Source organism: Oncorhynchus nerka, linkage group LG22 (assembly GCF_034236695.1).
Source record: "Oncorhynchus nerka isolate Pitt River linkage group LG22, Oner_Uvic_2.0, whole genome shotgun sequence".
NCBI classification, from domain to species: Eukaryota; Metazoa; Chordata; class Actinopteri; order Salmoniformes; family Salmonidae; genus Oncorhynchus; species Oncorhynchus nerka.
In genome coordinates this window covers 15,110,148-15,131,970 of record NC_088417.1, presented here as the reverse complement: position 1 = coordinate 15,131,970, position 21,823 = coordinate 15,110,148, and the positions used below count along the sequence as shown (strand labels likewise).

At 43.2% G+C, this 21,823-nt stretch overlaps 1 protein-coding gene across 1 annotated transcript in view; it reads left to right on the top strand.

Moving 5' to 3' along the window:
• Positions 1 to 21,651, top strand: part of LOC115104890 (melanoma receptor tyrosine-protein kinase-like) — a 56,742-nt gene extending 35,091 nt beyond the window's left edge. The window contains exons 7-27 of the mRNA XM_029626277.2: positions 114 to 255; positions 576 to 692; positions 2,757 to 2,883; positions 3,032 to 3,105; positions 3,210 to 3,300; positions 3,534 to 3,736; positions 4,241 to 4,373; positions 4,508 to 4,598; positions 4,812 to 4,969; positions 5,126 to 5,164; positions 5,521 to 5,665; positions 5,893 to 6,015; positions 9,124 to 9,222; positions 9,423 to 9,608; positions 17,257 to 17,412; positions 17,607 to 17,682; positions 17,805 to 17,951; positions 18,150 to 18,247; positions 18,479 to 18,622; positions 18,702 to 18,876; positions 19,030 to 21,651. Coding sequence (XP_029482137.1) covers positions 114 to 255; positions 576 to 692; positions 2,757 to 2,883; positions 3,032 to 3,105; positions 3,210 to 3,300; positions 3,534 to 3,736; positions 4,241 to 4,373; positions 4,508 to 4,598; positions 4,812 to 4,969; positions 5,126 to 5,164; positions 5,521 to 5,665; positions 5,893 to 6,015; positions 9,124 to 9,222; positions 9,423 to 9,608; positions 17,257 to 17,412; positions 17,607 to 17,682; positions 17,805 to 17,951; positions 18,150 to 18,247; positions 18,479 to 18,622; positions 18,702 to 18,876; positions 19,030 to 19,352 — 2,847 coding nt within the window. The 3' untranslated portion in view covers positions 19,353 to 21,651. The remainder of the gene's footprint in view (positions 1 to 113; positions 256 to 575; positions 693 to 2,756; positions 2,884 to 3,031; positions 3,106 to 3,209; positions 3,301 to 3,533; positions 3,737 to 4,240; positions 4,374 to 4,507; positions 4,599 to 4,811; positions 4,970 to 5,125; positions 5,165 to 5,520; positions 5,666 to 5,892; positions 6,016 to 9,123; positions 9,223 to 9,422; positions 9,609 to 17,256; positions 17,413 to 17,606; positions 17,683 to 17,804; positions 17,952 to 18,149; positions 18,248 to 18,478; positions 18,623 to 18,701; positions 18,877 to 19,029) is intronic.
• The last annotated feature ends 172 nt before the right edge of the window (positions 21,652 to 21,823 follow it).

Sequence of the window (21,823 nt, the reverse complement as noted above, 5' to 3'; positions counted from 1 at the left end):
AAAAGACAACAGGTAGACGACCCACTCCTGGGCTGCTCCACATTAGAAAACAGATATGGTTGACAATATTGCACACGAATTGTGATCCTAGTCTTTCATTCTTGAATTCAAAGGCCTGCAGAGACTTCCAGGATGATGGCACATGTAAGGATGCCTGCCCTCCTACCATGATCTACAATCCCAACACCCACCAGTTGGCTTCCAACCCTAACGCCAAGTACACGTTCGGGGCCACTTGTGTGAAGACCTGCCCACGTAAGGCCAATAGTATCCATCTGTATGATTCATGATTAATACAGATGCACTCAGGGGTCTGCTCAGAAAGGTGCAATGTTACTCGGCCAGATAGAAATGTAAAGAACAGATGCTTGTCTGTCAGGTAGAATTGTAAATTGTGCGAGATTTGTTACTTTCCTTTCTGCAATTTTCAGAACGTTTCACCTCACTTAATACAGTTATCTAGAAAACTCCACTGTACCTACATGGTGAAGAGACTTTTGCCTATAATTGGTTGGAGTGGTGAAGGTGTCTTTGGGTGACCCCTGACCTGTCCTGTGATTGTTTTTTTCTTGCAGATAACTATGTGGTGACGGACCACGGGGCGTGTGTCCGAACATGCAGTGGCAACACACACGAGGTGGAGGAGAATGGTGTCAGGAGGTGCAAGAAGTGTGACGGAATCTGTCCAAAAGGTAAAGGGGGAGTGGCGACCAGTCAAACTGGGCAGTTTTGAGGCCCATCTGTTTAGCTAAAGAAGTGTTGCCTGTTTTGCATGTTATTTTGGCATAAATATCAGTTTGCAAACATTGTAAAAACATAATTGAGTTAATAAAGCCGCATACAAACTTGGTCTCTTTTTTGCTTTCTTGAGTAAGGCAGCTTCAAAATAAAGGTGTTTAAGCCTAGCTCAATGCTTTGTCTGTGGTGGTGGGGCAGCCAGCGGAAAACACGGAGCATAGGTGTTGGTAATGTTCTTTAGTTGCGGCGTGATTGGCTGTGTTCTGTCACTCATGGTGACACTACGTCCCTGCGAAATCTACGGCTTGAGCTTGAAAATTCAAGCCCCTTGGGTGCTACAATAGAATTACATTAGAAGTGCCCATCCAAGAAAACTCAAGGTCATTGGCCACAGATAGAATGACGTCAAGTCACGTTGTATCTACAGTAGCTTTTATTGGATCTTAGCTAGCAAGCTAGCAGTCATCATCATGAATCAAGTCGACAATCTACTGGCAAATCCTTTTCAATTCTCGTGATATGAAGAGAAATAATGAAGAGAAATGATAGATAAAACGTATCGGTGCTCATCGGCCATTGGACATAAACATTACACAACAAGATGGAAATCTCAAATAACAACGAGTGGTTTGAAAGGAATCAGTGGCTAACTGCAAACATTGCAAAGCAATCACTAGCCTGCTATTCAGTGGAGTGGGTGTGTGGTCCAAGTCTGGGTTTAAGGGTCTCTTTTACAAGCTTAAAAAGGATAAACATTCAACATTAGCCATGCTGTCAATCCAGCATGACTTCTGCCGCGCTCAAAACAACTGGAAACTCGGAACTGGGAAATCTCAGACTTCAGTGAGTACAAGACAACTGGGGACTCGGAAAAAAATTTCCTCCGACTGGGAAAATGTTTTTTGAACAGTCATCCAACTCAGAATTGCAAGTCGGGAACTCGGGCCTCTCTCTAGAGCTCCAACCTGAAGATCACTGACATCATCATGATTCCACCTTGTTTTTTTCCGAGTCCCCAGTTGTCTTGAAAGCACTATAAATCCAGAGAATGCCAGACTTCGATGACAAAGTTTGATGACAAAATTTGCCCAGGAAGGACCACCGCGCTACCTTCCTGTTCAAGTGAGCACAAGGTGAATCCAAAAATGTTGTGTATGCTGCTGCATAAATTATGTAATATGCCAGGAAGATATGTATACTGTAGCTAAGAAAGTAAAACTAAGAGTATGTTGTGTAGTAAGCTGTTAGTAGCACATGTGCCTCACCCTACTAATTTGGTCCATTTTTCCCCTCATAATTTAGCCTACTGTTCTGACTTGGTGGTGCACATGTAGCCTATAGCCTGTTTTAGAGAAATGTTGTAAGAGCTTTCATGGTCTGCTTATTATGCCCCCTTTATTTATCTGATTTGCTGTACAGGGAGAATACTAAGAATGGCTCATGTTCTGAATTCTGTTGCTGTACATTTCAAAGTGCTGAACAAATAGTGAAACTGATTATGTCTGTCCTAGCTCATTGTCTTAATCGAAATTACGGATTGCATTTATCCGCTCGTCGTCCCCTTATGCCATAGTTTGTACATCTCAATTGTCAGTAGAAACCACATTTGTTTAAGCAAGTCAGCCGTATCAGCTATGTTTTTTTAAAGGCAGTAAATGAGGCTGAATGAACTGTTTCACTGCCAGGCAAGGCTCCGCTGATAGCCAGGTGTAGCAGTGGTAAGGTGTTGGGACTGCTGTTGGGACTCTGAGGTTGGGACAGCTTTATGCAGGCCTTAACCGTTTGTGGGCACCGTTTGTCACTGTTATAGTGCAATTAATGTATTGTTTAGAGTTGTGTTGTGTAGTGGCTTTGCTGGCATGTTTTTAAAAAACATGCCACTGTAAAGGGGTCTGAATATTGTAAAGACAATATAATTGTACATTATTTTCAACTTTGCTAGCTGTGTGGTTTATAAACCTCATAACGTTGCATTAGATCGTCCATGATTTTAATGTTTTGGTGTTCTTCTCGTCTAGTGTGCAATGGACTTGGAATGGGGCCGCTTACTGCCGTCTTGTCAATCAACGCCTCTAACATTGATTCTTTCAAAAACTGCACCAAAATCAATGGCGATGTTTCAATAATTGGAACCTCTTTGAATGGGTAAGGAATAACAATAGCATTGTACAGCGTCCATGGGCTGTCCTAATATGAACACTGTAGCACTGAAACAAAATGCTATTTGCCCTGTGTTCATTCAAATTAATTAAACGTTATATGAGATGTGTGTCTTTGTAATTGCTTCTCTCAGTGATAGGTACACATCAACACCAAAAATGGACCCTGCCAAACTGGATTATTTCAGAACTGTGAAGGAAATTTCAGGTAGAACAAAGTTTAACTTATCTTCAATTGCTATGTAATTCAGCTGAGGGTAACCAAAGCAAAGACAATGCTTGATTAAATGTATTTTTGTTAATTCCCTAAAGGGTTTCTGCTCATACAAGCTTGGCCAAAGCACCTCGATTCTCTCAGTGCATTTGAAAACCTGGAGATTATCAGGGGAAGGACCAAACAGTTGTAAGTGTATCTCTGTCTAACGCTCTGCCATTGTAATGACTATGAAACATGGTTTTTGGGGTGTTTTTTCAGTGGAGTACCGTTCATGATAGAAAGTAAATACTCAATAACCCTGGGCTGCGTTGAGAAACTCTGCTGTATGATATTTTAGCAATGTCACAAACATTGTTCAACGTTACGTATGGGCTAGCTACAGTAGCAGTAAGCTAACATTACCTTCCCTCTTCCCATAGTGGTCAGGTGAGTTTTGCTGCCCTGAACGTGGCCCATCTGAAGTATCTAGGCCTCCGCTCCCTACGAGAGATCAGCGATGGCAACATTGTGGTGAAGAACAACCCCCACCTCTGCTACAGCAACGGAGGCCACTGGAATGGCCTGTTCAGACTGGACAAACAGTTCGCAAGGGTGGACAACAACGCCAACATCAGCACATGTGGTAAGCAAGGACAAGCATCAAGTATAAACTCTGATCAACACCTTTGCAAACACTGCTTTTCTAAAAAACAAAATGGTTAACAATGGCCAAATGCTAACATTCATCCTAACAGCCATATACACATAGGCCACAGGTAGTTACAGTTAGCTTAGCTATCTAACATTGCCATTATTGGATATAAGCAATGTGGTTGTGGCTCTACTTCCACCCTCTGGTAGGTTAGATAGATTTTGAGCACTACAGCTTAGACCTATCATATCCATTCAGATTTAACCTAGCCTAGGGGATAGGGTGCCTTTCCTAGGACAGGACTGTTTCATTCCGGTCCTGGAGGGCCGAAAGCAAAACACTTGAGTTTTAGTTTCTCCCTGGCAGTTAATTGCACTCACCTGGTGTCCCAGGTCTGGAGAGGATAAAAATCAGAACCAGGACCGACATTGAACAGTCCTGGTCTAGGAGTTGTTTCTGGATAGAGCCTATAGTCTTCCCTTCTCTTCCCTACAGCCCAGCTGAACAGTACCTGTGATGACATGTGCACTAAGGAGGGCTGCTGGGGGCCCGGTCCAACCATGTGTTTAACCTGCCTGTACTACGCCCGTAGGGGCCGCTGTGTGGGGGCCTGTCACGTACTGGAGGGGTGAGTTAACCCAACGACACCAAGGGCAATACTACTGATACTGCACATATGTGAACTATACCCTACACGAGATGGAGGGTTGTGCTGTGTCAATGTTTTGATAGTTTTTCCTCGCCTTCCTCTTGCCTTCTCAGGACGCCAAGAGAGTATGTGTTGAACAACATGTGCCTAGAGTGTGACCAAGAATGTATGGTGAAGAACGGAACCGGAAGCTGCTTTGGATCTGTACGCTCCTTTAACTTTATATCCATCTGAATTGTCTCATCTTATTTAATTAATTTGACATTCAGGTGTGATAGCTATTGAGTTGTGTAACAAATTCGGGAAAAGTTTGATGAGAATTCTGTGTGATTTGGCAAATATTGCAAAGTCAGCTGTATTTTCACTCAAGACAACAATTAGATCAACAATTCCAACCTCTGACCCTCCACTCTGAAGGGCCCTGACAAGTGTGTGGAGTGCGCCCACGTCAAAGATGGCCCCCACTGTGTCTATCGGTGCCCACGCGGCGTTCTCGGGGACGTGGACAGGCCCATCTGGAAATACGCTGACAAGAACAGAGAATGTCAGCTCTGCCATGAGAACTGCACCGACGGGTAAGGCACAGTCTACACAGTGATCTCTAACTCCTCCTTGTAAAGGCAATGTCAGCCTTTTTTCAATGATTGTATATTCAGAAACTATGATGAGTGTTTACCATGGTCAGGACTGTGTGAAGTAGTCACTCTGAGAATACTCCTTTCTTTCTATAGATGCTCTGGACCTGGACTGAATGGCTGCAATGCCAGAGGGTGAGCGAGCTATTTCAGATAAAGCAACATGAAACCAGTCCGATTACACATCTGTTTGTGCTGTTTGGTGTGACAATGACTATAGTAATACACACAAACACATCTGGGATCAGGCTAACGCCGAAACCATATCATAGTGAAAGATCAAGATAGATCAAGTGCTAAGTGATCTTGGTTGATGTAACCTTACATAAGTCCAGTATAGGCAACAGATGAAAGATCAATCAATCAACCAATCAAATGTATTTAATGAAGGCTTTTATACATCAGCAATTGTCACAAAGTGTTTGAGATCAGATGTTTTTATTAAGAAGCTACCAGGAAACTCACGTCTCGTGTTGTTGCTGCTTTCCCAGTGGTCCCGTCCCGTCGGCGGTGGCTGCCAGTGTGGTGGGAGGCCTCCTGGTGTTTGTGGTCCTGGCCTTGGGTGTGTTCGTGCTAGTCCGCAGACGTCACATCGTCAGGAAGAGGACGCTGCGCCGCCTGCTGCAGGAAAGAGAGGTAACAGACAGAGACCACACTGCCAGAGGGAGGACACAAACTGTACTGTTCACAAACTGTATACTTGGGCATGCATCAGACATGGACACATAGACTCAGTCACAGACGTGACGCGCTCATGTTGATCATTCAACAAGAGGGACCAACATACACGTTAACACCTTTACAGGGCCGCAATGACGTACAGTAGGTAGATAATTACAGTTGCTTTGTTGTTGATCCCATAGTTGGTTGAACCCCTGACCCCAAGTGGAGAGGCACCCAACCAGGCCCTGCTCCGCATTCTGAAGGAGACCGAGTTTAAGAAGATCAAAGTGTTGGGATCAGGGGCCTTTGGGACTGTCTTTAAGGTAGGCAGAGTGATCAATGCTTTTTTAATGGAGGTGGTTCAGACCGTGAATGAGTAATCTTACCTGAGAGCTGAAGACTTGTGTTCGCTCTGAACATGGTTGGGATCAATTCAGAATTGAATTGAGAATGCCTCATAATTTCCAATTCAGTTCTTGAACTTGAATTGAAGTAGTAAAGAGGAAACCGAATTGTAATTCGAATTTGTATTAAAGGAAATATAATTTAATTCAGTGAATTTAAATGAAATGTAAACGCCTCTTCTATTCTATATGATGTATAGTCTATACAAATATACAAACAATTGAATATAAAACATCAAATGTCATTATACACAGTACCAGTCAACAGTATGGACACACCTACTCATTCAAGGGTTTTTCTTTATTTGACTATTTTCTACATTGTAGAATAACTTTTAAAAAAGTGTTAACAAAATCAAAATAGATTTTATATTTGAGATTCTTCAAAGTAGCCACCCTTTGCCTTGACGACAGCTTTGCACATGCTTGGCATTCTCTCAGCCAGCTTCATAAGGTAGTCAACTGGAATTTATTTCAATTAACAGGTGTACCTTGTTAAAAGTTCATTTGTGGAATTCATTTCCATCTTAATGCGTTTGAGCCAATCAGTTGTGTTGTGACAAGGTGGTGGTGGTATACAGAAGATAGCCTATTTGGTAAAAGACCAAGTCCATATTATGGCAAGAAGAGCTCAAATAAGCAAAGAGAATGACAGTCAATCATTATTTTACGACATGAAGGTCAGTCAATCCAGAAATGTCAAGAACTTTTAAAGTTTCTTTAAGTGTAGTCGCAAAAATCATCAAGCGCTATGATAAAACTGGCGCTCATGAGGACCACCACAGGAAAGGAAAACCCAGAGTTACCTCTGCTGCAGAGGATAAGTTCATTAGAGGTAACTGCACCTGAGATTGCAGACCAAATAAATGCTTCACAGAGTTCAAGTAACAGACACATCTCAAAATTCGCTGTTCAGAGGAGACTGCGTGAATCAGGCATTCGTGGTCCAATTGCTGCAAAGAAACCACTACTAAAGGACACCAGTATTAAGAAGATACTTGCTTGGAGATGGAAAAACTTTCAAGAAGGACAATCATCTCTGCAGCACTCCACCAATCAGGCCTTTATAGTAGAGTGGCCAGATGGAAGCCACTCCTCATTAGGCACATGACAGCCCGCTTAGAGTTTGCCAAAAGCCACCTAAAGACTCTCAAACCATGAGAAACAAGATTCTCTGGTCTGATGAAACCAAGACTGAAATATTTGGCCTGAATTCCAAGCGGCACATCTGAAGGAAACCTGGCACCATCCCTACGGTGAAGCATGGTGGTGGCAGCATGTGGGGATGTTTTTCAGAAGCAGGGACTGGGAGACTAGTCAGGATCGAGGGAAAGATGAACGAGGTAAAGTACAGAGAGATCCTTGATGAACACCTGCTCCAGAGCGCTCAGGACCTCAGGCTGGGGTGAAGGTTCACTTTCCAACAGGACAACAACCCTAAGCACACAGCCAATACAATGCAGGAGTGGCTTCGATTCCAGTCTCTGAACGTCCTTGAGTGGCCCAGCCAGAGCCCGGACTTGAACCCGATCGAACATCTCATGAGAGAGCTGAAAATAGCTGTGTAGCGTCGCTCTTCATTCTACCTGACAAAGCTTGAGAGGATCTGCAGGAAATAATTTGAGAAATTCTCCAAATACAGGTGTGCCAAACTTGTAGCATCATACCCAAGAAGACTCAAGGCTGTAATCGCTGCCAAAGATGCTTCAACAGTGCTGAGTAAACGGTCAGAATACTTAAGTAAATGTAATATTTCCGTTTTTTATTTGTATAAATTAGTAAAATGTCTAAACCTGTTTTTGCTTTGTCATTATGGGGTATTGTGTATAGATTGATGAAGAGTATTCTTTTTTAAATCCATTTGAGAATAAGGCTGTAATGTAACAAAATGTGGAAAAGGGGGACTGAATACTTTCCGAATGCACTGTGCATATAAAATGTTGTTGAAAACATTTATTTACAGGAAAAACTCTTCAATGAATGATCAAGGAAAACAAAACCTGGATGTGAATACTCTACGTTATTATATTTTATTAATCACTTAAAATTGGTTAAATATTGGGAAAATACAACATTCCCAGAATGCATTAGTTTAATCCTCAAATTGATCCTGAGGCTTAGAAAAGGAGCCAAACAAATGAAATGGTTTGTGCAAATATAATTGACTATTCTATCCACTAAGGTTAAAAAGAGTATACAGTATATGAACATTGTTTTCAGAGACAAATTATATATTCTTTGTAATCTGTAAGTGTGACCTGTCAGATTCAATGACTGAGTAGAATTGCACTGAATTAAATTATATTTCCTCAAAATCTGTTGAATGTGAGTCGATTCCAAAATTCTGAATGGAGTCCAACCCTGCTCCCTAAGCTTTACCTCAGCGGAAGAACAACGTCTTGTGGCAGGTCACCAGGGTCCAAATCCCGTCAGTCACACTTTACACAAATCACTAGTGATCAAACGGATCCTATGAGGTGTTCCTCGTCCAGTGATAGAATAGTATGAACTCATTCGTTTATTAAAGGGGACAAACGTTAGAGCCGGGACGATACCAGTATTGCGATACTCGTTAGTATCGTGGCAAGGAAACAAAACACGAAGAGGATTTAACTTCTTTAGGAGAACAGCTCTAATTATTATTATACCTTTATTTCAACAAGGAACACAGACTGAGACCAAGGTCTCTTTTACAGCTGGGCCCTGCGTATAGATGTTTATACATACAGTTTAGGTACAATGATTAAGAAACTACACAAGACAAACAAAACCATCACAGATAACACAAAAAAAACACAGCAACAGATTACATTTACACACAGGTTATTAATGTTGGAAACAAACATCATTATGTTGTCATCCAGAGTCACGTATATTTTCCAAGCTATAGCACATAATATTTAACATACAGCAGATTTTTAAAGGAACAAAGAGTTTGGTCTGTTTCGTGATTACATTTTTGGCATGGAAGAAATATTGCGATATTGGTATCATTCCAGACCTAATAAACGTGTTTTTTCTCCCCAGGGCGTTTGGATTCCTGAGGGAGAAAACGTGAAGATCCCTGTTGCCATTAAGGTGTTGAGAGAGGCCACATCTCCCAAAGCCAACAAAGAGATTCTAGACGTGAGTCAACTGTTTGTATAGTAGATATCCTGAATGAAGCCCAAGCGGTCAATGTTCCCTTTTTACTGCAGTTGGGCTGCGCTTTTCAGCAGATTGCCATATCATAATAATGTGGTTCCTTCCTGAGATGTTAAACAGTTCTTCAGTCGTTGTGAGATCTGAAGATGACCCCCCCTCTTCCCCATGTTTTCTGTCTTCAGGAGGCCTATGTGATGGCCAGTGTGGAGCACCCCCACGTATGTCGTCTGCTGGGCATCTGCCTAACGTCCACGGTGCAGCTCATCACCCAGATCATGCCCTACGGCTGCCTGCTGGACTATGTCAAGGAGAACAAGGACCTCATTGGCTCCCAGTGCCTACTCAACTGGTGTGTACAGATCGCAAAGGTGAGCAAACAGGAAATAACTGCTGTGTTAACTTACATTTGTGTCTTATTTCTGTATACAAGTATACTGTACCAATTACTTCTGGGGAAACAGAACCTTCTAACAAATCATTAGCAAGCAAAGAGGTAGTTACATTGTCAGTCAATCTGGATCTGACTAACGCGACAAGTCTCGCATAGAACCATGCCAGCCGCTATCACAGCTGGATAACCAGATGTGTCTGCAATATGTAGATGGACGGTGGCTCGCACAGGATGGTTAAAAAGGCACCGAAGAGGATGACTGATGTTTTACATGTCCGTAATCAATTGTGCTATTTTTTTGTTTTTTTGCTTTGTTTGTAAATTATTTTTTTTAACTTATTTTGTACATAATGTTGCTGCTACCGTTTCTTATGATGGAAAATAACTCCTGGACATCAGAACTGGGAATATTCACCACGGACTGGAAGAAGCTTTTTCCTTTAACGAGTCCGACAAGAAAGATATACTGCTCTCCCGGGAACAGGACCAGATCCCCGTCACTGGGTGGCAGATCATTTAAAAAAATGTTTTTTTTTAACCTTGTCAGCTCGGGGATTCAATCTGCAGCCTTTTGGTTGCGAGTTCAACGCTCCAACCATTAGGTTACCTGGGCCGGCAGGTAGCTAGTAACTGGAAGGTTGCAAGATTGAATCCCCGAGCTGACAAGGTTTAAAAAATAAATAAAAAATAATTATAAAACTTTTTTTTTAATATATATATATATTTTTTTGTATATATATATATAATAATCTGTCATTCTGCCCCTGAACAAGGCAGTTAACTTACTTAAAACAAGCAAACTTAAATCAGTTTCACCAAATTTTTACCAGCATGTCACATGTGCAACACGAGGGGAAAAGAACTCTAGACCGCATTTACTCCACACAAAGAGATGCATACAAAGCTCTCCCTTGCACTCCATTTGGCAAATCCAACCATAATTATATCCTCCTGATTCCTGCTTACAAGCAAAAACTAAAGCAGGAAGTACCAGTGACTCGGTCAATACAGAAGTGGTCAGATGGCGCGGATGCTACGCTACAGGACTGTTTTGCTAGCACAGACTGGAATATGTTCCGGTATTCATCCAATGGCTTTGAGGAGTATACCACCTCAGTCATCGGCTTCATCAATAAGGGCATCGACGACGTCGTCCCCACAATGACCGTACGTACATATCCCAACCAGAAGCGATGGATTACGGGCAACATCCGCATCTAGCTAAAGGCTAGAGCTGCCGCTTTCAAGGAGCGGGACACTAATCCCTAAGCCTATAAGAAATTCCGCTATGCCCTCAGACGAACCATCAAACAAGCAAAGCATCAATGCAGGATTAAGATTGAATTCTACTACACCGGCTCTGACGCTCATCGGATGTGGCAGGGCTTGAAAACTCTTAAGGACGACAAAGGGAAACCCAGACGCGAGCTGCCCAGTGACGCGAGCCTACCAGAAGAGCTAAATGCCTTTTATGCTCGCTTCGAGGCAAGCAACACTGAAGCATGCACAAGAGCACCAGCTGTTCTGGATGACTGTGTGATAATGCTCTCGGTAGCCGATGTGAACAAAACCTTTAAATAGGTCAACATTCACAAAGCCGCGGGGCCAGATGGATTACCAGGACATGTATTCAAAGCATGTGCGGACCAACTGGCAAATATCTTCACTGACATTTTCAACCTCTCCCTGACTGTGTCTGTAATGCCTACATGTTTCAAGTAGACCACCATAGTCCCTGTGCCCAAGGAAGCGAAGGTAACCTGCCTAAATGATTACCGCCCCGTAGCACTCACGTTAGTAGCAATGAAGTGCTTTGAAAAGCTGGTCATGGCTCACATTAACAGCATCCTCCCGGATACCCTAGACTCACTCCAATTCTCATACCGCCCCCAACAGATCCACAGATGACGCAATCTCAATCACACACCATACTGCCCTTTCCCACCTGGACAAAAGGAACACACGTCTGCCATGCTGATCCTCAACACTGGGGCCCCTCAAGGGTGTGTACTTAGTCCCCTCCTGTACTCCCTGTTCACCAACGACTGCGTGGCCAAACACGACTCCAACACCATCATTAAGTTTGCTGACGACACAACAGTGTTAGACCTGTTCACCGACAACGATGAGACAGCCTATAGGGAGGAGGTCAGAGAACTGGCAGTATGGTCCCAGGACAACAAACTCTCCCTCAATGTGAGCAAGACAAAGGAGCAGATCGTGGACTACAGGAAAAGGAGGGCCGAACAGGCCCCCATTCTCATCAACGGGGCTGTAGTGGAGCGGTTCGGGAGTTTCAAGTTCTATTGTGTTCACATCACCAATGATCTATCATGGTCCAAACACACCAAGACAGTCATGAAGAGGGCATGACAAAACCTTTTCCCCCTCAGGAGACTGAAAAGATTTGGCATGAATTCCCAGATCCTCAAAAAGTTCTACAGCTGCACCATCGAAAGCATCCTGACCGGTAGCATCACTGCCTGGTATGACAACTGCTCGGCATCTGACCGTAAGGCGTAACAGAGGGTAGTGCGTACGGCCCAGTACATCACTGGGGCCAAGCTGCCTGCAATCCAGGACCTACAGTGGGGAGAACAAGTATTTGATACACTGCCGATTTTGCAGGTTTCCCTACTTACAAAGCATGTAGAGGTCTGTAATTTTTATCATAGGTACACTTTAACTGTGAGAGACGGAATCTAAAACAAAAATCAAGAAGATCACATTGTATGATTTTCAAGTAATTAATTTTCATTTTATTGCATGACATAAGTATTTGATCACCTACCAACCAGTAAGAATAAGAAGTCTACAATTTTATCCCTGATGTCCTTACACAGCTCTCTGGTCTTGGCCATTGTGGAGAGGTTGGAGTCTGTTTGATTGAGTGTGTGGACAGGTGTCTTTTATATAGGTAACGAGTTCAAACAGGTGCAGTTAATACAGGTAATGAGTGGAGAACAGGAGGGCCTCTTAAAGAAAAACTAACAGGTCTGTGAGAGCCGGAATTCTTACTGGTTGGTAGATGATCAAATACTTATGTCATGCAATAAAATGCAAATTAATTACTTAAAAATCATACAATGTGATTTTCTGGATTTTTGTTTTAGATTCCGTCTCGCACAGTTGAAGTGTACCTATGATAAAAATTACAGACCTCTACATGCTTTGTAAGTAGGAAAACCTGCAAAATCGGCAGTGTATCAAATACTTGTTCTCCCCACTGTATATAATAGGTGGTGTCAGAGGAAAGCCCATAAAATTGTCAGAAACTCCAGTCACCCAAGTTGTAGACCACCCCCATTTGTTTTGTACACTGCTGCTATTCTTTGTTTATTGTCTATGCATAGTCACTTCACCCATACCTACATGTACAAATTACCTGCAATTGCAAAATCTGGACCGCTACAAATCAGCCGGGCTAGACAATCTGGACCCTCTCTTTCTAAAATTATCTGCCGAAATTGTTGCAACCCCTATTACTAGCCTGTTCAACCTCTCTTTCGTATCGTCTGAGATTCCCAAAGATTGGAAAGCTGCTGCGGTCATCCTCCTCCTCAAAGGGGGAGACACTCTAGACCCAAACTGTTACAGACCTATATCTATCCTATCTTGCCCTGCCCTGCCTCTAGACCCAAACTGTTACAGACCTATATCTATCCTACCCTGCCCTGCCCTGCCTCTAGACCCAAACTGTTACAGACCTATATCTATCCTACCCTGCCCTGCCCTGCCTCTAGACCCAAACTGTTACAGACCTATATCTATCCTACCATGCCCTGCCCTGCCTCTAGACCCAAACTGTTACAGACCTATATCTATCCTACCCTGCTCTGCCCTGCCCTGCCTCTAGACCCAAACTGTTACAGACCTATATCTATCCTATCCTACCCTGCCCTGCCCTGCCTCTAGACCCAAACTGTTACAGACCTATATCTATCCTACCCTGCCCTGCCCTGTGCCTGCCTCTAGACCCAAACTGTTACAGACCTATATCTATCCTACCCTGCCCTGCCTCTAGACCCAAACTGTTACAGACCTATATCTGCCCTGCCCTGCCCTGCCTCTAGACCCAAACTGTTACAGACCTATATCTATCCTACCCTGCCTTTCTCAGGTCTTTGAAAGCCAAGTTGACAAACAGATTACCGACCATTACGATTCCCACCTTACCTTCTCCGCTATGCAATCTGGCTTCAGAGCTGGTCATGGGTGCACCTCAGCCATGCTCAAGGTCCTAAACGATATCATAACCGCCATCGATAAGAGACATTACTGTGCAGCCGTATTCTTCGACCTGGCCAAGGCTTTTGACTCTGTCAATCACCACATTCTTATCGGCAGACTAAACAGCCTTGGTTTCTCAAATGACTGCCTCGCCTGGTTCACCAACTACTTCTCTGATAGAGTTCAGTGTGTCAAATCGGAGGGCCTGTTGTCTGGACCTCTGGCAGTCTCTATGGGGGTGCCACAGGGTTCGATTCTCGGGCCGACTCTCTTCTCTGTGTACATCAATGATGTTGCTCTTGCTGCTGGTGATTCTCTGATCCACCTCTATGCAGGCGACACCATTCTGTATACTTCTGGCCCTTCTTTGGACACTGTGTTAACTAACCTCCAGACAAGCTTCAATGCCATACAACTCTCCTTCCGGGGCCTCCAACTGCTCTTAAATGCAAGTAAAACTAAATGCATGCTCTTCAACCGATTGCTGCCCGCACCTGCCTGCCCGTCCAACATCACTACTCTGGACGGTTCTGACTTAGAATATGTGGACAACTACAAATACCTAGGTGTCTGGTTAGACTGTAAACTCTCTTTCCAGACCCACTTTAAGCATCTCCAATCCAAAATTAAATCTTGAATCGGCTTCCTATTTCACAACAAAGCATCCTTCACTCATGCTGCCAAACATACCCTCGTAAAACTGACCATCCTACCGATCCTCGACTTCGGCGATGTCATTTACAAAACCCTCCAACACTCTACTCAGCACATTGGATGCAGTCTATCACAGTCCCATCCGTTTTGTCACCAAAGCCCCATACTACCCACCACTGCGACCTGTACGTTCTCGTTGGCTGGCCCTCGCATCATACTCGTCGCCAAAGCCACTGGCTCCAGGCCATCTACAAGTCTCTGCTATGTAAAACCCGCCTTATCTCAGCTCAATGGTCACCATAGCAGCATCCACCCGTAGCATGCACTCCAGCAGGTATATCTCACTGGTCCCTCCCAAAGCCAATTCTTTCTTTGGCCGCCTCTCCTTCCAGTTCTCTACTGCCAATGACTGGAACGAACTGCAAAAATCACTGAAGCTGGAGACTCATATCTGCCCAGGTCGCAGTTGTAAATGAGAACTTGTTCTCAACTAGCCTAGCTGGTTAAATAAAGGTTGAATAAAAAAATGAATATTGAAATCTCTAACCTGTACACCCTGCACACTGACTCGGTACCGGTACCCCATGTAAATAGCCTCGTTATTGTTATTTTATTGTGTTACTTTTTATTATCCTTTACTTTAGTTTATTTTACTTTAGTTTAAGTTTAAATATTTTCTTCTGGAACTGCACTGTTGGTTAAGGGCTTGTAAGTAAGCATTTCACGGTAAGGTCTACCCTTGTTTTTGGCGCATGTGACAAATAAAGTTTGATTTGATTTGATAGATTATTACAAATGGGAGCAAACTTTGCTTTCTTTGACACTCACTCTGCCTTCCCACAATTTCAGGTGTAGTTAGGAATGGATGTTTAATCTGAAAGATTAGCTTAACCTCCCCACACATTCACACCCATCAACCTCCCAGGCCTCTTGGTTGAGCAGCAGTCTCTTCCCAGCCTTGGTTGGGACCTTGCCTCTGGCTTTACTTAGTCTATTTGTACAGTAAGCCTGCTGAGGGCTAATTATTGAATACACAGAGGTGTCTATCTTTTTGCAGCTTGTCTTATTGATTCTATGGAAATATGGTTCAAAGCAGGCATAAAAAGCTATAAAGGCTGTATTTGATAAATGTTAGTGAATTAGGCATCTGAGGCTGTTTATTCCCCCCTCAAAGTAGACCTCCATGGAAGGTTAAGTGTTGGGAGGTTATATGTTAAAGTTCCTGGTCAAAAGGGCTTTGTTTGTACAAATGCTTACCTCTGGATAAACACTCATTTGCCTCATTTTGATACTGATAACCAGCAGTGGAATTTGGGGTGAAATACACTATATATACAAAAGTATGTGAACACCCCTTCAAATGAATGGATTTGGCTATTTCAGCCAAACTCGTTGCTGACAGGTATATAAAATCAAACATACAGCCATGCAATCTCCATAGACAAACATTGGCAGTAGAATGACCTTACTGAAGAGCTCAGTGACTTTCAACGTGGCACTGTCATAGGATGCCACCTTTACAACAAGTCAGTTGGTCAAAATTATGCCCTTCTAGAGCTTCCCTGGTCAACTGAAAGTGCTGTTATTGTGAAGTGGAAACGTCTAGGAGCAACCATGGCTCAGTCGCAAAATGGTACACGACACAGGCTCACGAATGGGACCGCCGAGTGCTTAAGTGCTTAGCACGTAAAAATAATTTGTCCTCGGTTGCAACACTCACTACAGAGTTCCAAACTGCCTCTGGAAGCAACGTCAGCACAAGAACGGTTCGTCGGGAGCTTCATGAAATGGCTTTTGCATGGCCGAGCAGCCACACATAAGTCTAAGATCACCATGCGCAATGCCAAGTGTCAGCTGGAGTGGTGTGAAGCTCACCGCCATTGGACTCTGGAGCAGTGGAAACGCATTCTATGGAGTGATGAATCACTCTTCCCCCATCTGGCAGTCCGACGGACAAATCTGGGTTTGGCGGATGGCAGGAGAATGCCACCTGCCCCAATTCGTTAGTGCCAACTGAAAAGTTTTGAGGAGGAATAATGGTCTGGGGCCCTTAGTTCCAGAGAAGGGAAATCTTAACGCTACAGCATACAATGACATTATGTGCTTCCAACTTTGTGGCAACAGTTTGGGGAAGACCCTTTCCTGTTTCAGCATGACAATGCCCCCTTGCACAAATCAAGGTCCACACAGAAATGGTTTGTCGAGATCGGTGTGGAAGAACTTTACTGGCCTGCACAGAGCCCTGACCTCAACCCCATCGAACACCTTTGGGATGAATTGGAATGGCGATTGAGAGTCAGGCCTAATCGTCAAACATCAGTGCTATTGTGGCTGAATGGCAACAAGTCCCCGCAGCACTGTTCCAATATCTAGTGGAATCCCTTACCAGAAGAGTGGAGGCTGTTATAGCAGCAATCGGGGGACACACTCCATATTAATACCCATGATTCGACGAGCAGGTGTCCACATACTTTTAGTCATGTAGTGTATCTGTGAATTCACCACTGTAAAATCAATAGGAATTCAGATCAAAAAAACATTTTGTATGGCAAAATGATTTTCTCTTTGCACCTACATATCACCCCCAATTCTACTACTGATAATATTAATGGGTTGAATTTATACAATGCTTTGCATTGTGTGGAGGGAAACAAATGACCTCATCTACTACCATTGTGTATGTAGTGTCCATATCAGGACAGCCTCAGAGTCACAAGGAGTCTTTTGGATGTTGTCTGCAGGGTATGAACTACCTGGAGGAGCGTCACCTGGTGCACCGTGACCTGGCGGCCAGGAACGTTCTGGTGAAGACACCTCACCATTTGAAGATCACAGACTTTGGACTGGCCAAGCTGCTCACTGCCGACGAGAAGGAGTACCACGCTGATGGGGGAAAGGTTGGAGCAGCCGACACCGCTGACCATTTCAATAGTCACATTTATTTTTGTACAACACATTTCATTTCCCTACTGGAACAATAATCATTAAATTCAGTTAAATCTTTACTGGATGATCAATGGATTTAACTGTGTGAATAAAGTGAGTGAAAATACTCACTCAACCATGGCTGACCAATAATCTTTACTCCTAGGTGCCCATAAAGTGGATGGCACTGGAGTCCATCCTTCACTGGACCTATACCCATCAGAGCGATGTGTGGAGCTACGGTAAGTCCAACTGGACAAACAGTACAGCACATATTTGAGTAAATAGTCAAATAAACTGAACTTCTGAACAACTGCAGCTTCTGAAAGGTTTCCTGATGATGTTCCTTGTAATGACATACAAGGTGTGACATTGTGGGAGCTGATGACATTTGGGTCGAAGCCCTACGATGGCATCCCGGCCAGGGAGATCGCTGGAGTCCTGGAGAAAGGAGAGCGCCTACCTCAGCCCCCCATCTGTACCATAGACGTCTACATGATCATGGTCAAATGTGAGTGATGTGCGACATAGATATATATGTATTGCGCGCACACGCACGCGCACACACACACACACACACACACGCACGCACGCACACACACACACACACACACACACACACACACACACACACACACACACACACACACACACACACACACACACACACACACACAAGGGGTTTGATGCCAGTCTTATTTTCCTTCAGGCTGGATGATCGATGCAGACAGCAGACCACGGTTCAGGGAGCTCATCTCTGAGTTCTCCAAAATGGCCCGGGATCCATCTCGCTATCTGGTCATTCAGGTAATTGAAAATATTATTATTATTATTCTATTAGATAGTTTCACCAACTCTTATTTCTTTGACGGGACATTAGAGACAAGGTATTGATTGTGATCGTGATAGTGACTAATTCACTTTCTGATAAAGGCAGTTGATGGCCGAAACGTTTTTACATAAGCAAAAATAAAATAAAGCTTTTAATTAAGAATGGTAGTTATTTTATATCTAATTCACTTTAAATGTACATTTCAGGGAGATGATTGCATGTACCTGCCCAGTCCCACGGACTCTAAGTTCTACCGTAGCCTGATCAATGCATCAGAGGACATGGAGGATGTGGTCGATGCCGAGGAGTATCTTCTCCCCGACAAGACCGCCCAGCACCACAACTCAGGGGTAAACACACGTGCAAACACACACACACACACACACACACACACGGCTGATATTTGAATTTTCGATCTGCTCACCACAGAATGGCCATCTGATGAGAGAGAACAGTGTGATCCTTCGCTACATCACAGACCCCACCCACGGTGGTTCTCTAGAGAAAGACATCACAGACCCCACCCACAGAGGTTCTCTAAAGAAAGACATCACAGACCCCACCCACGGTGGTTCTCTAGAGCAAGATCTCGCTGCTCTTCCAGGTACAGTACAAACTGTATCCATGGCGAGTTATTGACTTAAAGATCAACTTACAGTAACACAAATGCATTGAGAGCGTAACAGTTTAGCAACATGCATCATCACTGCTCTCTACTGTAAGCCTGGGTATTAACTTTTTTCTTACCGTATTCTAGAATACATGAACCAGAACACCAAGCTCTCTGATGTCTTCAACCCCAACTATGAGGACCCCAGCGTGCCAGCCTGGGCAACTCGGACCTCCTCTGGGTATGACCCGGACAACAAGTTCTTCAACTCCCTGCCACGCGTGCCGGAGGGACCCGAGTATCTCAACATGGCCCGCAGTACCCTCCCTCGCTCTGTATGTGAGAGCAACCCAGACTACCAGGAGGACTTCCTGCCTCAGGCCACACCCACCAGTAGTCACTTCCTGCCCGCAGCAGAGAACCTGGAGTACCTCGGATTGAGCACTGCTGTACACACCCCTGTACGCTAGAGGACTCCTCCCACAGATCTCAGGGGACAGTGAGGAACAATGGGACCTGAATAAACTTGGATGGAGACAGATGTGGGACATCAGTGAGGTTTTGGAGGAATTTCTCATGTGGTTGTCCCTTTATTTCTGGAGGAAATAGGCTTCATGGAGATGTCAGCTATGAACTGATGCTCCTGGAAATTATGTTCTCTATTTCAAATCCATGGATCAACCATCCATTTAGATGACTTTGAGTGACTTTCAGATCAGAAGAATGAGCCAAAGCCTTGACATAACAATTATGTCATGCAAATCATTTTTACAGTCCGGGTCGAGTGTGTGGAACACTTGTTTTTTTATTTGTCTTGCCATGAAATGTGAAGAGGACGGAGTAGACACAGACCGCTAAGGCTGGACACTGATGGACTGTGTGCTTACATTGTATTGTGGACATCATTCTTTACAGCTCTGCTCTCTGGTTGTACACACTTGAATGCCAAGACTCATTTTGGTGTACCAAGCTACCGGTAACTAACAGGGTCAATCCAAAGGCTTTTGGAAAATGACACAGATGTACAGATTGTGTAGATGAATGCATGTCTCTTACAAGACCCACAAGACAGTAAATAACTATTTATTCTAGGTTATTCGGGTCTCACTCTATCTTGGAAAGATGTCTTACCTCTTACTAGTATTAATAATTTGAATTAGTAGAAACCATAAAGACATACGTTTAGGACTCAATTCAATCTGGATCGCTGAAACGTTACCGATTGCGGAATAGAAATGTAAAGGTCATTTCAAATCAAGCCGACATCTGCAGCGTTTACCGTGAATGCAGGGGACATTGCCTTGAAAAATCCCCCAATAAACACTGAACTCCAGGCAATGCAGATTGAATAGAGCCCAACATATCTGTGATAGTAACTTTGTTTTTCTGATGAGAATTGTCATTGCCGTGGTGACATTATAAAGTAATACATTACTGAACAGGTACTTTACTGGAAGAGTACAAATATATACTATAAAGTACCATAACTACACAAATGTACAGCCCACTAACATATTGAATATCTTTCGGGTTAAGGTGTTGATGCTGTATCTAGAAGTTAATCTTCTGGTATCATCAGTGTTCTCTCTTTACTTTCCTTAGATACTGAGGCTGATGGGGGAAAGGAAGGTCACCAAACAGTGTGTGGTATTGAATGATTGTTGCAGACGTTTAAGCTGAATTTAAATTGTCGTCTATACCGGTTTATCACTATTGAAATGTTCAGGTCAGTCACAAGCCTGGGCTGACAATTCAATTTTGAATGCCATTCGTGGACTTGGAATAATTGGGTCAGATAATCAAAAGAGCCAGTAAAATGCCCTTTCCAGATTTTTAGATTTTAAGCACAAATCATTGTCAACATATTCTCCACTTAAAATAACCTTGAATAGGTGTTAAATATTGTATATGTACTTTTGAATGTGCACTAGTTTACTTCCATCATTGTCAATAATGGATTAAACCTATTACTGTGAACTAAAGTATGTTAAGTGTTGGTTTTAGATTTACAATAGCTCATTGGCAATGAAGATAAATCATTTGGGGGAAAATAGCTGTGGGTTGTCATTTGAAAGAAAGGGAACATTGAACCCTAAAAATGTACAAATGCTAGAAATGTTTACAATACATAAAGCATTGTTCATTGTAAGGGTCTAGTTGAGAACGTCAAGTGTGTCATGTAGACTCTTCGCTCTTGTTAACAATAGGTGTAATGTCACATTGTTTGTGAAATTCCTTAATGTCTAACAAAACCAAAATGTGATACTGTCGATGCCTGAATTACACATCCACATGCAAATTCACTTTCAGTTCATATAGTATGAATGTACAATACCAATTCAAATGTATTTCACTAGAAGTTAGTCTTAAGCAATGTTAAAAGGTTAGATACTTGTACGTAAATGAGCACTTCCTGGAAATCCCTTCTCCGTGACTCTGTCCATTGCCTTTTTTGAACCAGAGGCGGCTCATGCCCTGTTTTTGTGATTGTGTATGATAGGGGTTAGAAGTGTAATGCATGCAAGTAGAAAACAGTTGGCAATTCAACTCAATCAAGCAGTTAGTAATTGAGAGACTACTACCCTCTTTTTGAGCCAAAAGTGTTTGACACGTTACCATGACCTTCTTTGTGTTTGTATACTGCATCTAGTAGTATTGTGTTTATGAGATCACTTTCAATTGTGCACTTCACACATTAAAAAAATTACAATGTTCCACTGTAAACCTGTCCTAGATGCTACGATGCTGTAAAATAAAGAGTTTAATCTACACTGTGGGTTATTTATCAGGTTTTCCGTCAGTAATAGAAGCTGACATGATCATTTTTCAAACCATAAGCCAGGTTTGTGTTAAGGTAGTCCCTCTGCCTAATTGACTTGTCCAATAAGAAAACACTCCTTTTGCTTTCCGTTGCGTGCCCTAATGAACATGACCCAAGGCT